At 41.2% G+C, this 17,001-nt stretch overlaps 1 protein-coding gene across 3 annotated transcripts; it reads right to left on the bottom strand.

The window, feature by feature from the left end:
* Nucleotides 1-3,798: 3,798 nt before the first annotated feature.
* On the bottom strand, nucleotides 3,799-8,361 carry LOC9636999 (calcium-activated potassium channel subunit alpha-1). 3 transcript variants are annotated; one of them, XM_002972621.2, is made up of 18 exons: nucleotides 8,283-8,361; nucleotides 7,899-8,228; nucleotides 7,491-7,812; nucleotides 7,319-7,426; nucleotides 7,214-7,263; nucleotides 7,075-7,164; nucleotides 6,938-7,021; nucleotides 6,834-6,890; nucleotides 6,680-6,768; nucleotides 6,489-6,619; nucleotides 6,295-6,428; nucleotides 6,116-6,243; nucleotides 6,008-6,059; nucleotides 5,813-5,954; nucleotides 5,569-5,759; nucleotides 5,342-5,516; nucleotides 4,184-5,280; nucleotides 3,799-4,136 (listed from the first exon to the last, which is right to left on the bottom strand). In XM_002972621.2, the coding sequence occupies exons 2-18, from the start codon at nucleotides 7,925-7,927 to the stop codon at nucleotides 3,824-3,826; spliced, it is 3,192 nt and encodes a 1,063-aa protein (XP_002972667.1). In that variant the 5' UTR covers nucleotides 7,928-8,228; nucleotides 8,283-8,361; the 3' UTR covers nucleotides 3,799-3,823. The 3 variants fall into 3 exon arrangements, with proteins under 3 accessions (XP_002972667.1, XP_024533735.1, XP_024533736.1); XM_024677967.1 differs by lacking the exons at nucleotides 7,899-8,228; nucleotides 8,283-8,361 and having other exon boundaries at nucleotides 7,319-7,412; nucleotides 7,491-7,762; XM_024677968.1 differs by lacking the exons at nucleotides 7,491-7,812; nucleotides 7,899-8,228; nucleotides 8,283-8,361 and having other exon boundaries at nucleotides 7,323-7,413.
* Between the last annotated feature and the right edge of the window lie 8,640 nt (nucleotides 8,362-17,001).

The raw sequence follows: 17,001 nt of genomic DNA, 5'->3' as shown, positions 1-17,001 counted from the left end.
GGTTTATCAGAAACATGAGAAGTGAGTGGAGAAGGAAGAGGAGCTCGAGAAAGGGCATCAGCATCAGCCATAGAACTCCCTGGGCGATGAACAACATCGAAATCATATATCTGAAGCTTCAAAGCCCATCGAGCCGTACGACCAACCAGGTTCTTCCGCTTCAATAATGAAGTAACAGCAGCATGGTCACCTTCAAGTAACGTCCGAGAACCATGTAGATAGGCATGAAGTTTCTCGAAACCCCAGACTGCTGCTAAACACTCCTTCTCCGTCGTGGAGTAGTTCATCTCCGCTGGTTGTAATGTACGGCTTATGTATGCAATGGGATGGCGCTGACCAGGCACACTCGAGCTCTCTTACATCAACACACCTCCAAGACCAATGTCAGAAGCATCCACGCGCAAAATAAAAGGTCGAGTGTAGTCAGGATATGCCAAAACCGGAGGAGTCGTCAATAGCTCTTTGAGATTCACGAACGCCCGCTCACAATCGGGAGACCAGATGAAAGATGACGTTAATGACTTCAGCAACGCTCGCAATGGTAAAGTGCGATCGGAAAGATGATCCACAAAACGACCAAGATACTGCACCTTACCCAAAAAGCGCTCCACATCATTCACACACTTCGGAGTAGGGAACTTTAGAACAGCCACAAGTTTGTCAGGATCAACTTGCAAACCCTCACGAGAAATACGGTACCCAAGATAAGTTGTGTCCTTGGACCCAAACACGCACTTCGACCGCTTCAGCTTTAAACCAACATCGCGTAGCCGATCCAACACTTTACAAACATCACGAACATGCTCCTCCCACGTCCCCTCCGAGTGGATCAAGACATCATCAATGAAGTCAGCCGTCACCTCTGGCATATCGCAAAGAACCTCGTCCATCATTCGCTGAAAAGTTGCTGGAGCATTGTTCAAACCAAACGGCATCACCAAAAACTCGTACAAACCAAATGGTGTACGAAAAGCAGTCTTAGGAATATCGTCTTCAGCCATCGGTACTTGCCAATACCCAGAAGCAAGATCTAGCTTGGTGAACCAACGACTTCGCCCCAGACGATCCAAGAGATCAGCAGTGTGAGGAAGAGGGTACACGTCCGGGATCGTCACTTCATTTAACGGACGATAGTCGATGCAGAAACGAATACTCCCATCAGGCTTCGTCACAAGATGAGGTTCACATGCCCAAGGACTCCGCGACTTCCGAATAACACCCTTCTCCAACATCTCCTTGACGTTTGCACGTAAAATCTTGATCTCCTTGGGTGACCGACGACGAACAGGAACCTTGATTGGACGAGCATCCCCAGTTGGAATGGGATGACGTGTGGCAATCTTGGCCCCAGACGATAGGTCAAATTCAAAGAGATCAGAATACTCCTTCATGAGCTGATCAACAGCTGCAACACAAAGATCATCGGAGGGATCGGAAAAGGGAAGAGCAGAACAAGATGGAAACACAAGAGGAAATAATGGGGGAACAAAAGTAATGGAAGCAGAGGTAGAAGTAGAGGGACGAAGAGGTACAGAAGTGAGAGGAATGGATGAAACATAAGGAAGTATGAGACAAGGGGGAAAAGCCTCAAAGTCACACTTGGCATGATTGTGCTGCAACCAATCCATACCAAGAATGAGGTCAAAAGCTTGACTCGGCACCACCCGCAACGACTGCAACTCAAGCTCGAGATCGCCCACACGCACAACCAGGTCCGCCTCATCTCGTGCACATGCATGTGTACGGCCGTTGCCATAAAGAATGAAAACTGGATCCGCCGCACGACGCAAGTGTAGACGACAACGTGTGGCAACAGGTCGAGCAATAGAAGATAAACTCGAACCTGTATCAACCAACACGGAGAGAAGAATAGGAGACCTCTTGTTATAAAAACGAGCTTGGAAAGTAAACACTGGATGAACCGGTGCCGAGTGAACCCCTTGATGATACTCCCGAAAGAAAGATGGAGGGGTCACTAACTTATTCGCGCAAGGTCCCTCCATTACTCGCGCGACTCCTCATTTCCCGAATGCACCTCGGTATCCAAACCTTCCACCGCAGCAGCACCAACGGGATGTTGCTGACGCCAAGGTCTCCACCCAGGAAATGGAGGTCGCCAATCCGGAAAGCGCCGACAACGCCGATAAGTATGACCAACTTCATCACACGCCCAGCAACGAATGTCACGGCCACGACCACGTCCTCGCCCTTGTCCTTGGACTCGAGTAGCAGCAGCATCAACCTCCATGGGAACAGGACCATCACTCATAGGAAGTGGAGCTGAAGGACGTGTAGCAAGAAGTGGAAGAGGCGACGTCTCATAACGTTGTGCCAAGCGAAGAGCATCGTCAAGAGTGGCAGGAGCAAGTGCATGCACAAGTCCGACAAGATCTTGACGAAGTGCTGGCCACAACATTCCTAGCTTGATCCGCTCCGACATATTTGGCTCCGCACGAAGCAAAAGACTTCGGAAACGAATGCCAAATTGCATCACCGACTCAGATGGCCCTTGGCGAAGACGATGCAATTGTTGGAAGGCATCATCACAATCGTCGGCGTGTCCGAAGGCGCGTTTGAGGACGTCCGGAAGAACACTCCAATCGCCACGAGTAGCTGCGCTCAATCCATTGTACCACTGCAATGCCGTCCCTTGAAGACATGTGGGGAACTCACGCAAACGCCGAGCATCATCCCAAGAATGATATGTGGCAATCACCGTGAAGTGATCGAACCAATGGTACACATCATCCCCAGGATTCCCACGAAAGAACTCCGGCCGAACGCGAGGATTGGCACCAAAAGCAGGAGGAGTTGTACCATGTGCCGTGAACGCCGCCATCAACTGAGTTTGGTTGTTCAATTGCAGGCGCATAGCATCAAGCAATTGAACCAACTGCTGCTCTAGAGTCAAAGGAGGAGATTGTGGATCGGCCATGAAAATGAATGAGAAAGAAAGAGCAAAAGAAGAGAAATGACAAAAAGCTAGAAAGAAATGGTAGATCTAGACAATGCAAAAAGCTAGATCTAAACCAAAATCCTGAAAGGAAAGAACAAAAGAAAGGAAATGTTAAAAGCTAGATCTAGACAATGCAAAAGTTAGATCTAAACCGAAATCCCAAATCCAAGCACTCCCCAGGGACAATCAAAGGTGCCCCTCAACTCCACCAATGTGAGTGCATGGAATATAGAAAGGGAATACAGAAATGTGCATATCAATTAACCCAAAAACCCTAGCTTATATACAGGAGCGAGTGGTCCGGATTGAAACCAATCCGACGGCTACCAAAATCCACTACGCTAATATTAGTATACGGCATCGTAGCCGTACACTTGGCCCTCACAATATAAATTTAAATTAATTAAGAGTAAAGTATTTTACAATGATTTTTTATATTTATAATATTCTTATGCAATTTTCTAACAATGAATGTCATAACAAAAAAAATTATTATGTTGCAAAATTTAATTTTATGAATTACAGCACTATATAAAAATAGTAGATAAAATTGAAAAGGTTTTATAGCAATTCTTGATTAAAATTGTATTTTGAATTCATAAAAATCCAAAACAAACCAAGTGTGCTGCATAGTGCAATAAATTATGTCATAATCAACTTAACAAAATTATATCTTACCACATTTGTATCTTTTTTTCGTAATATATCTAACATATTTCAACTGGTTGTACCATTATCATATAAAATATTTAAAACATATAATTTAAATTGCTAGTTTTGTACGTTTAATTTCAGGAAAAAGAAATTTATTTTGTGTTAAATTACTAAAACAACAGAACACCTACTAAAATCAATTGTGTGATTCTTCTAGTGGAGGATATAGATCAAGTCCCTATACACAAGCTGTACAGACGAGGTTGGATTGGTACTAACATAGGAAACCAAGGAACAATGTGTTCCAGGGGGACGGTAAAGGCCCAATGCCAAGGAGGCCTTGTCGTTGCGCAATAGTCCAGCGAACATCTCCCCAAAGCTCAAGCCAATGTAGCAGTCTGGTACTGCAATTAGCTCCAGCTTGCGTATCGAGTTTACTTCACCATCTTCATCGTCCCCAACTCGCCTCCCACAGGAGAGCTGCTCGATTATGGATAGAGTGTTCCTGTTAAAATACGTAGCATATCTGCGAGAGAGAAACTATTAGTAACAAAAGAAATAAAAAGAACTTACGTCAAGAATGTGAAGGCTGCGGGGCAAAGTCCTTTGCCCGCCGTAAAGGGAGGACAAAACTGGAGCTTTGCATCTGAGTTTCGCTGGAAATCCTTGTGATGGAACTGCATGGCGTCGATCTTATAATGCGGACGTAGAAACTGGAGCTGGTTTTCCTGCTGGAGCTCGACCAGGACTCGGTCCCGGGCCGGGGACACAAGCCTCTCCACATTTGCGGCAATCACGATGTTCTTCACGTCCAGAGTATTCACCGGGGATGAAACCGTGTCCTCCCGGGGCTTGGAGTCGTCGTCCTCGAATCTCTGCGTGAGTATCACCACCTTTTGGGCCTGGAAAACTCCGGCTCGCACCAAGTCGAGCTCGAACAAGGCCGAGCCCTTGACGAAGAAAACGTCGTCGAAGAAGCCGACGCATCCCCAGTCTGGAGCGCTGGGCGTATTTGGATGCAAGATCACCACAGGAACCACTGGAGGTGTTGTTCGCAAGTTGCTCACGAAGTAGAAGAGATTGAGAGGCCACTTGCCTTCGATGCACACCAGGATGTGCGGTCGAGGCAGTAGAACCACTCGCATCGTTCGCTGTTCGAGGTTTGCTTGTATTGCGTCTGCTCTTCTTTCCAGGACTGGCGAAACCGGTTTGTAGCGCTTGCGGAGAGGAGGCCACTGCATCGCTGCGTCGATCGCCTCCTCGAGAGACGACACGAAGTCCACCTCTAATGACTGATTTTGCTGTTGTTCGTCGATCGAAGGTTTGTAGAAATGGCGAAACTGGGCTTGGAGATCCGTCTGTTGCCTGTTGATACTGGATGAGTCGGTGTTTTCTCCGATCCCCGTTTCCATGTCGTGCTGCCGGGACTTTTTTATGCTTTTCAAGGCCACTTTGACACCAGTGGCTGCTCGTTTAATCGATCGTTTGGATTTAGAGTGCTTTGAAACAGCTTCTGCTGTTTCCAAGTCTTTGGCGATGACGAGGCCAATGTCGCTTGGAGTGACGAGACGGCCTCGTGGATAGAGTTTCACAGCACGAGTTTTGTTCAGTAACACCACATCCAAACCGATAAGAATTACGTTGTAGCTCATATATACAATCTCCACAGCCTGTAAAAAGAAAGCAAGTTTGGGAACTAAAAACTTACTGAATGGAAAAGAAAGAACCAACCTCTTCATACTTCAAACTCTCCTCGTGAAAGTAAGACGGCAAGATAACTGGAAATATTTCCTGGCGAAGGCCGTCATTGTACTCGCTCATCCAGTGGCATGGATTTGCATGGCTTAGGAGTGATCCTGATCGAAAGAGGTTGATCACAAACGTAGAAAATCCCCGAACATGGCAGCTGGATATTAAAAACAGTTTATCAAGAAAGAGTAACCAAAACATCCTAGTACCTGCGAGCCAAGAGCTGAAAGCGCACTGCCTCGGGACAAATGATCTCGATTCCACTCTCAGTTTCGTCCCAGATGGCATTGTTGGAATTCTCGGGTTTCAGTAGCTCCACAATCACTCGAACATTGGGTCCACAGTAACGATGCACGGAAAGAGTTCGTGTTATCTGAGCAGAGTCTTCAGCATCAAAGTCCTGCAGACGCAAAGGTGACATGACGATAATGAAACAAGACAACAGAAGCTTACCTTTGCATGCTCGTCCGCAAGCAAAAACACGGCTGTGGCGAACGAAGCACACACTCGATCTAAATCTGACTCTTTCATCGGTGTTCCTTCGATAAATTCAACCCGTCCTTCGTAACGGTTAAGCAGTGTCTTCATATCGTACCTGGAGAAAACGATAATTCATAAAAGCTCAGAAAGAATGCGAGTTTTGCATACGAGGGTTTAAATGGAGCCATGACAACTACACGGACAGGAAATGCTGCCATATCTGCACTGCACACGCAAGAAGAGAATTAGAGGTGAATCACATAAGTCGAATGTAACTTTTGTCATGGCTGGGATGGTAGAATCCAGATAGAAAATGTCGAACGGTCTGAAAAGAAATCTTCCCACTTATGACTATGAAGTTACAACCGATAGCATTTTGCACAGCAATCCTTCCACCATAGGGCCTGTACATAATGGAAAACCAATGCTTTTGAAGAAAAATGGCCAAGCTCTACCTTCGTGATGCAAGCTGCAAAATTTTGCTAAACTGCGCGGGAAGAATAAGCGCGGCTATAAGCATAACAGCAAGTGTTACAAGCCGACCGAGATTGGATTTTGGTGTAAAGTCTCCATAGCCAACAGTAGTGATCTGATGAAAAAAGAAAAGTTTTCACTTGCCACAACGAAAGCATGTGTTGATAATAAGTACTGTAACGACGATGAAGTAAAAAGCGTCGTAAAATGTAAAGCAGCCTTCGGGGTCACAGCCTTCCTCTGCCTTGGTTGCTGCGGAGGTGGCTTTATACTCAACCCATTGAAGTATTCCAGCAGCGATAAAAACTGCAATAGATTTGTTACTACATAAGAGTCGTGATTTGATAATTTGACGAGCTCATATACCGGCGCCAAGTGTATACATCGTTAGAAGAAAAATCTGTTGTCCAACTGTACCGCCAACAATCCCAAAAGCAGCAAAGGAAGGCAAAATTCTAAAAGAAAAAAGAAAAAAAAGGGAACAAGATAACAGTCTAGAAAGAAGGTATTAAATGAATACCTTAAGGCTCGAAGAACCAGTAGCATCTGAGGAATGGCACCCTCATTTCGAAACTTGCTATATAGTTTGTTAGATGACTCAAATCCTAAGATAGTTTCATGTACCTCCACAAGGAAAGTATTGATAATGTACTCAAGAGATCAACCACTCCAGTTACCGAGGTTATGTAATAGAAACGGACAGGAGCACTGCAGACAAACAATGACGCAATGCAGCCAAAACGCAAGTGAATAAAACTTACATGTAGACCTTTAAAAGATAATCCGCCACGAAAAAGAGAGCTACGATTTTTCTCACTGTTATCGCCCAGAGCTGCGTTGTCTGTGCATAGCTGAAACCACCAGAATGTTTCAGTCAGATTAAGTAAGTAATAAGCTTACGTTGATCTTAGGTACGCCACAATCGACAGCATAGCCGCGAGAAACTCTAGCTGCAAATACCAGAAATATAATATGAACCGCAGGCTACTAAAATTTGGAACTTACACACAGTAAAATATGTCCCAGAGAACCACTGCGAATGGCTGTTCTCACTTTAATCGTCAGTGGAACCGCTCCATAGAGGTATAAGTTGTGGTATCTGGCAAGAACATCCTGTCCAGTTTAAAGACGCTCTAAACGCTTCGAAAAGAAGGTAAAGAATACCAAATTCCCATACCTCAGTAGCATCAACTTTCTTCCCCTCGCCTCGATCCTTGAACCACAGCAAAGAGCGAACGAAGAAATACTTGGCGGAGCCCCTGAATTTCCCGAGAGAATAGTCAAGCTGTTCTTCGCTCTCCCGTGGCCGAGACCCTGGCTCCAGATTACTGCCCAGCTCGTCATCGTCTAGAATTGGAGTGCACTGCCCCGTTGGAGCGATGGACAGCGTCCGAGATCGAGTAACAGCTTTCTTTCCGGAATAAGGGGCATTCGTCTCGAGTGCTGGAACTGTTACTTCAGTGTGATCACCGCGCCTGGAAGTTTCGTGCTCGATATCTCTGTGACAAAGGAAAAAAAAGGAGAGCATCAAAGGAGAAATCTCAACACCACTAAAACTCTAGACTAGAAAGGAATTGGAACTCACGAGCGAGAATTTCTTCGCACAGTTGCCATAGCTTGCGGATTGATGTTGTGGCAATCTGCTGCTTGCCACAAATCTCTATCACAATCTACAAACACATCAAAAAGCTAACGCTCCGATCAGCGCAAGCTTAAAAATAAAGAGGAGAAAGCTTAACTTGCGGAACCATGCTGCCAGCTCGTGGCGAGGCAGCGACATTATCCCATGATTTTTGTTCCACCACTACGTGTGCGGGACACATCGATGGCTTCCAAGGTGACACCGCGACACACATTGCGCCGTGTTGTCTTGTCCCACATAAAAGATAATTGACCTTCCATAAAAATCGAGAACCTGGATCGAAGCATCACGGTCAGAAAAGCTATCCAAAGACGCCCAAATTCTCACCATCCAAGGCTCCAGTCGATGAAGAATCTCGAGAAAATCTATGGATCGAAGCATCAAAGGCTCCAGTGGAAAGTCAAAAGCATAGCGATCAAAGGAAATCCAGGAGATGGGGGAAAAGTCTTTTTACCATCTCCAATTTCAACACATCGCCGTGGCTTATTTACGCCATCAGCCCTACGTGTATAGTCTACGTGGCTATTTGAAAAGTGCTGTCTAGCCGAAAGCGATGGATCGATGGATCGATCGATCGCCAGAAAGAAATTTCTTCGTGCGATCTTGTCTTGCCGCCCAGAAATGTGTGCCGGGCCTTGATCCCGGAGCTTCGAGACGCCGATAATTCGGATTTTGACGTTTGCCGGATCAATGGAGGGATCACAAACATCAGTGAGTTGGAGAATGGAGTTCCATCTCTTTTTCTCTAATGCAGCGAGCGTTTTCTTTCGTTTGCAGTGGTTAAAGTTTCCAGCAAGAAGAAGGATCACTCTGTGGTTGTCCGCGAGTTTGGTCCTGCCACCGAGGTGTGATCGATCGGGAGTAATTCTATGATCTCAACTTCTTTTCTTCGCAGGCAACCTGTCATCTATTGCGACCAGCGTTTTGTCCGGAGCTCGATGGCGTCTTTAAAAACGGGATCATTCAAACGTTTGTCACGGCAAGGACGCTGACACCTGAAGGTTTCTTTCTTCGTAGAGCTTCTCTTTATTCTTTTGTTTCTTCCATTTGAATTAGTTTGCCTAAGTTGGCAGATTTTCTGGACGATTTAGTCGTAGCAAAAGTTGCAAAAGAACTTCGACGCCTTCATCAGCAAGAATTTCCTGGCGACAAGGAGCCCATGGTCTGGACCGACATTAGCAGATACTTTGAGCTCGGTATGGCAGCTTCTTGGGTTTCTTTTTCATGTTTTTTCTGGTTATTTGTGTAACAATGCTAGTGCTGCTGCTCCAGCGTCTGCTGTTACCAAGTTTGAGAATCCAGAAGAACAAAGGAAACTGGAGGCGGTGTCATTGACGAGCTAAGGCAAGACATCAATACATTGAAGGTTTGTGTCTCCCAAAGCGATAGTAGTCAAGCCTACATTGGTTGATCTTTGCAGGAAATCGGCGGCCCTGTCGTCTACGCACACGATATGCTTCCCGGCAATGTCATGGTTGATGCACAAGGTCTGGTTTATAGATCAATTTGTTTGAAGTGGATGTCTTCAACACTGTTATATAGGGAAGCACTATTTTATCGACTTCGAGTACAGCAGATTTAACTATTGTGGAACGAGTATGCCTATTGAGGCACTACTTGGGACCAAATAATCCTGAGAAGGTATCTTCTTATGATCTCGTCAATGTAGAAACACTTGTGAACTCACAGGCGAACGACTGCGAATGGCGGGTCTTGCTCTTATCCAGGCCAGCCACTGCGAATTCGTGGCGGTCTGGACTCTGTTGTGGATCTCTTGGATTGCTAGGAGTTCTTCTTGGGGAAATATCCGTTTGTAAACTAGTAATATATCAGAATTTATATTCAAATACATATCTAAACTGTGTTTGCTTTTATGTGAGAAAGAAGAATAGTTTATATTTATTAATTCTTAAAATCATCTGTACCTGAATCTTACTAAATAATTTATTACACTATAGACTTCTTGAAACTAGATATACACTATATCTCATTTTTAAGTCCATAAGTTTTAGCTACAAAGCTTCTAAAAGAAGAAAAAGAGTGATCCACATTACATTACAAAATAAAAGATAATAAAAACATATTTCCTGAGCTGCCTTATTTGCTAAGCATAATGTTAAGTTCCTACTCTTGAATGAGTCATCTCTTGCTAGAACTCTCCTACAGGAAAGTAATTGAAGGATCTCAACTGTGATCCATTCCCAACCAAGAGCTTCATGTACTCATACAATGCCTTGAGCAGCTGAAAAATAAATACTTAAGGTTCATCACCCTAGGGAATTCAAATGTTCTACGACAAAGCAATCTCAGTGTGGATTTTTTAACAATCCAGCTCCTGGTCCACTACTTCTGGGTAGCTGGACTCACACACCCAAGAGGATTGTCATAATGGTTAATTGTTGGAGTGGAGGTATGACAAGGGTGTGGTTTTTGTGGTGGAAGAAGTGGCAGAGAAAGTCTAGGAAAGTGCTGGGTTTGGAGTGTTGGGGAAGGATCCATCCCACACAAATCTCCTAGAAGATATCAAGTCAACTCATGAGATCTAATACCTTGGATCCTCTTGGATGAATACATAGTAATGAGTGTCAGGAATACATAGTGATTGTGATTGGTAAAAACCTGCATCTACTAAATCTGGATGGGCTCCATCAAGATTTTATGCCTGTGGAGAGAGTTGTAAACACATGGTATGTAAGCTTTGATTATAAATGGAATATTCTAAAATATATCGGGATATTTTGAGTATATGCTTTACAAGTTTTCTAAATCATGAACCATATAAGAAACTTTCATGGAGAGTAGTGGCAGCTTTCTATCGGTTTTTTTGGATAATAAGCAAATGAATAAAAATAAAATTTAAAATTCATTTTATTTTTGAGAAAATAAGCTATTTAAAAACTTAAAAATATAAATTTATACAAATGTTCTATTATGATTTTGAACATATTTTGAAAATATATAAAACTATATAAGTATAATTATAATGGGTATGGATATAATTAAAAGTATATTTAGCTATATATAAATTGGTGTGGATATAATTAATTTAAATTTTTATAAATAAATCAATATTTTAAGTTAAAATAGTATTAGGATTAATGAAAATTAATGTAGAGCCATCAGATTGAGGAAAACCATATTATTCATTAATGTTTTAATTAAATATAGTCTATTTATTTGATGTGGCAAAATCATAACCATTAATAAGAGTATACTTAAGAATCAATCATAGGTACACACCATTCAATTATACTTAATTTTATTCCCAAATGGCATCTCAACCACACTAAAAACCATTTGTGCTAGCTTGTGAACTATACTAGTTCCCATGCTTGTCTTCTTGCTTAAATTTAGTCAATTTTTATTATCAAAAGGAGATTAGTTAAAATACCAGTAATTTTCATAACGAAAATAACATTTTACACTCTCAGATTGTTGGTAGCACATAGTTGCACCCATTGATAAAGGAGTTAAATTATCAAATTGTGATTTTATACTGTCAAGACAAGGTAAGCAAGGAGCTCTTGTAGGTCCTGTTTCACAATAAGAATCCCCATAAACTCTCTCTATCATGGGTCTTGATTTTTCATATTCTGATGTTGGATGGTCAAATGAAGAATGTAAGAGTTTCAACTCATTAAAAACCTTTCCAAGATTCTTTTCAAAGTTACTACCAGATTTATATTTTAAAGGATTGTATCTAATATGATTCATAGGAAGATCTTTGCAAAAGTCATTTAATGTGAGTCCTGATACAAAACCTAAAACAAATTTCAAAATGTAAAATATCAACAAAATCCCCATGGTTATTGGAGGAACATTTCAACTCACCTTAAATACATCTATATAATATTGTAAAATTAATCCTATAGTAAAACCAAAAAAATAATAAGACAGTCAATGCAGTAAATTTGTCAAATCTAAATATGAATATTCAAAGTTTTAGAAAAATATATTCAAAGTCTTACATTTAAAGTTTTAGAAAATATATTCTACATAACACAAAAGACAAAATCTTTTTCTTTTCATTGCCTCCTCCCTAGATCCCTTCCCTCCTCTTTTATCCTAAAAGCTATGGGTCCAAAATTTCCTTCTGGTTGATCTATAGATCATTATCAAAATTGTGCCAATTGTGTTATCTTGAGCATAATGTTGATCTTTTGCTTGTTTATAATTAAAATTTGTGGAAGCACCCATGGCATCCATTGCAGTGTTTTAATGAAGCAAGCTTGGATTGGCATCCTTAGTGTGTTGGAAGTTCAGAAGTTTAGATTGGAACTTGCTCTTGAACACTTCTTTGCTTTTTTCATAAAAAACCAAATGATGTGGTTTTTTAGAATTTAACTATATAAAAATACTAGGTGATAAGAAAAATATATAGGAAAACATTACATCATCTAATTTGGTATATAATTTTACTGTATAAGGTTCCAAATAGTTTTGTAATGGTTTTCATAATAGTGCTTCATCCCACTAGTGTACTTTCAATGTTGCCAATGTCCTCTCTAGAGCATAATTGAAGACTGGATTCTCTCTTACAAACATTGTCCACCTAAAATGATTCCAAACATGTTTTCTTGCTTTCTTTATTGCTTCTTTCCTCAAAAAGCTCTTACACTATCACTAAAGCCTGGGAGGGAAGAATTTAAAAAACATAATATAAATCTACATGATCACTATAGAAATCCTTAGGATTCTAATATAATGTGATTTGGGGAGAATACAATCTTAACAACAACCACATTAGGTAAAAAGAAAACCTTATCTTTGAGTAATGTTGGCAATTGCAATCAAAGACTTAATAAAAAATACATGATAGTGCTACAATCATAGTAGCCAAGTGCCTAATGCTCACAACCAATGGTAACAGTCAGCTAGTTATAGTAACCATAACTATAGTAGTCATGTGTTGCAAATGTGATTGTGGGTATAAAAAATTATTATCATATATCAAGAAGTCAATATTGCTAGACCCTTTTTTAATCTCCACTCGAGCTAGGTTAGAAATTAGTCATTATATATGTACTTATGCTAAATAAACATAAAGTAAGAACTCCTATGTGTTTTTTATTGAGCATACTTAGCCCGGTATGAGAAACTTATATATTGGTTTGCACTTGCTAGTGTTAGGAACCTTTGTGATATTGAGCTTAGTACCTCAATATTCACCAAATGATAACTTGCCGTGTTTACCAAATACCTTCGCTATCATGCATCTTGTGTTAGTTCCATTCAGTCCACCTTATGTTAGTTCCATTCAGTCCCAATTGTTATTTATGCAAAGTGTCTAAATTTGCTAATTTGGCATATCTACAGAATGTAAAAATTGTCTTGAACATAATAGCATGTCCAAATTCACAATCTAGTGCCATTCTATATTTAGTAAATTTTGAGTTAATCCCAAAAACTAACTCCTAGTACTAAAGGGTAACTAAGGGTGGAAGGTGAAAGCCTGAAGCATATGTTTTGTGGGGGGGGGGGGGGTTGGTTCCAAATGTATAATACGGTAGGTTGGGCATGGCTGACCAACTTAAGGCATAGTTTAGCTCTTTCCTGCATGCCTATCCTTGTTTTATATCTGGTTTAGGTCTAAACCCAAGTTCCATACCATAGTACCTATATCTTTGCATTAGACCATCAGTATGTTGAAATAGTGCCAGACTTTGTTAGGCTTCATTTTTACATGTTGATCCTGGTATTAAGATGTTAGATGCTCTAGGATTGTTTTAATGTTGCTCTATACTCCTATCCCTTTGCTCCTTGGTAAAATGCTCAAGAGTCATTTTATGTTCTGATTCCTTCACTCCTTGGTTACAAGCTTGGAAGTTTAACTTGGCATATGACACATGGCATATAGCGGGTTAGGTTCAGCTTGACATATCCATGTGATAGTGAACAATACGTTTACGAAGTTGCTTGGTTAAATGATGATCAACCCCAAAGTGGTTGATGGTGAGGTTAGTTTACTTACATATAGTAACATTGTAGTATCTTTGATTGGATTCTCAAAGATGATCCATTATGCTAAGTTTGAGTTGAAACCTTGTTTCCTTGAGTTTGCCCATTAAAGTGTTGGAAAAAGGGTTGTAACATTCATTTACTATAGTTTGTTGGTTGATCTGTTAGCACTTGGAGTAGATTGTTGGATGAAGAAGGTGTGTAATTAAGGCATTGATATTGCTAACACTTGTGTTAGTGGAAGTGGCATTGTTATTTCAAGTGATAAGGAATTCTCCTTAAACCTTGATTTTCCATGTCATTTTTTTTGTTAGTGTTTTGGCTTCATATTGGATCTTGAAGATGGTTCAAGAAGAGTGTTAGTGCAATGTGGATGTCCGAAGATATAGTCTTTATGATTAAGCATTAGGCGTTCATTTTGCATTTTTGCAGATGTTGGTATTAAATGTCATAAAAATGGGCAAAGATGTTTGATGCTTAAGCATACTATTGGTCATGAGAATCTGTGTTGAAGTGAACCTATGTGAAATTGTTGGTAGAAAGAAGTTGGTTGAGTTTTGAAAAGTTTGCATTCCTAGACTGAGAGTCATTCTTTCTTTAAGATGGAAAATTTTCCACAAATTTTCTTAGGCTTTTCCAATGGCTGATCTATTGATCACTTTGCTCAAAAATCATTCTGTTTTCATAAGTTAATACAAATTAGTGAAAGGGTTAGAGTTGATTTCAGTTAGTTTAGACCTTAGTATGTAATTTGTATGATGCGTCTTAAAAGGGATGTTAACTTTTGGGGTTAAGGCAATTAAATTGGATAGAGTCTAGAGTTTGTGAAAAAGTGGTCATTACACTTTTCTAAAGAAGGTGACCCATGTGCCTTTCTTTGGTAGCATTATACTTGGTGGCAAGTTGCACCTTGCATTTCATTAGATTTTATGAAAGTAATGAGCTCTCACCAATCTTGATTTGGTGTTGGTGGCCCTGCACTTTGTTTGAGGATGGTGATGTTCAATTTACTTGTTTAAGGTTGAAATGTTGGTACCTATAATATAACTTTGTCTATGAGGAGGTTGTGTACCGATATGATATAGAAATCATAATGATTTAATCATTAATTGAGCAACACCACGAGTAATGCCTATGTCACTACTACAAAGGTTTATGTGAGTATCAAGTGTCAACTCGACTTGACAAAATGCAACATAAATGCCACACCCCACTGATTGAGATTTACAACACTTAACACCACTAACTTTTGTTCACAACATGGACAAGCTCATGCCACTCTATTTCCAACCAAACTCAAAACAAATCCAACACCAAGTTACTCAAGGAGGAATAACAAGGTTCCTTGGAAAAGAATTGAGCATTGTAACCCAAATCTTCTAATGGCAAGCCTCACCACTATCCATCCCATAACTCACCACTTGTAAGACCACTATAACCAACATGCATCAAGGTAGGGACTCTTGATTGCATAATGTGAACATAAACAATAAGCTAACATCTCGTTGCAAATCATCTCTCCAAGAAGAGAAGATGATTTACGTGTTTGATCCTTCGTCCCCAATGACTCTTTTTCAACCTTATCTTTGACTAAAACTCAAGCTTGCATTTGCACTGCCTTCAGTCCAATCCAGGAAAAGTTTATAAGAGAGCATGGCATTGACTACTTGAACCAATAGACTAATCCCTACAATCTTAATTGATCCACTTATAATCATGCCTAGGAAGGATCCACTAGTGCCGTGCTAAACAGCTATGGACCAGCCTATTTGCCACTCATAGCAAACCCAGAGGAGGTTTACATTCAACTCACGATACATGGAACAACTCATAGAATCACCGATAGGCTAACATTAATCCTGCCAACTCAAAGTGTGACCTTGAGTTGCTAATATGCCTCACTCACGAGCCCAAGCACAAACTCATGCAAACAGAACAACTCAATCCATCTTATGAGCCCAAGAACAAACTCACATAATACGGTACAAAAAGGTAACTAAATCCATACCCAAGGAACCATTGCAAAGCCTTTGCACCCAAATATGTACCCACTCAAATCATTGTTTTCATCTTTGCGTATACAATGACATTAGTTGCCCAATCTTATTGGATAGTACTCGCTAAGACGTATTCCTCTGATACCAAATGTAGTGCATGTGGTTTTTACACTTTATCCTATGGTGGTTTACCATAGGATAACCACAAAGCGGAACCTAAACACTCCATGTGCCACGTGTCACATGCCATGTGTCAAAAGAACAGTAGTGTGGAACTTGAGTTTCAGGGCCTAAGGCCACTGAACGAAGAAACGGTGCCAAACTCCCAAGCATGGAGCCAAGAAGCAATGGCACTGGAGCACAGAACGACTCTCGAGCATACAGCCCAAGGAGCGAAGGGACAAGAGCATAGAGTGACTTGGAATAGTCCTAGAGTATCCAGTATCGCAATGCCATGACCAGCATGCAAAATGGAGCCAAACAAAGTCTGGTGCTATTTTAGCATACAACTGGCTTAATGTGAGAATATGGGTACTCCACCAGCTAGCATGGTGTGGAGCTTGGGCTTAAACCCAAGCCAGACGCAGAACAAGGACAGGCACGCAATCGGGAGTTAGACTATGCCTCAAGTTAGTCGGCCATACCTGACCTACCCACTATCCCTACTATACATTTGGAACTCCCCACAGCACCCCCCCCCCCCCCCTTCTTGAGGAACACACGCTTTGGGCTTTCACCCCAAGCCTCCCTTAGTATCAAAAGTTAGTCTCTGGGATAAGCTTGAAACTTATTCAATATGGAATGTCCTTAGATTGCGAATTTGGATACGAGATGAACACTATTGTGTTCAAGACAATATCTACATTCCGTAGATATGCCAAATGAACAAATCTAGACACTTTCCATAAATAGTTTTTAGGACCAAAATGAGATTAACACAAAGGGTATGATAATGAAGGTGTTTGGCAGACACAATAAGCTATCATCTAGCAAATATTGAGGGACAAAATTCAATATCGCAGAGGTTCTTGATACTAGCAAGTGCAAGCCAATGACAGGAGTTTCTCAAACCAGGCCGAGTATGCTCAGCA

Source organism: Selaginella moellendorffii, unplaced genomic scaffold (assembly GCF_000143415.4).
Source record: "Selaginella moellendorffii unplaced genomic scaffold, v1.0 SELMOscaffold_20, whole genome shotgun sequence".
In the NCBI taxonomy this organism is placed as follows: domain Eukaryota; kingdom Viridiplantae; phylum Streptophyta; class Lycopodiopsida; order Selaginellales; family Selaginellaceae; genus Selaginella; species Selaginella moellendorffii.
The sequence above is the reverse complement of the archived record's forward strand: the minus strand, read 5'-3'. Positions and strand labels throughout refer to the sequence as shown.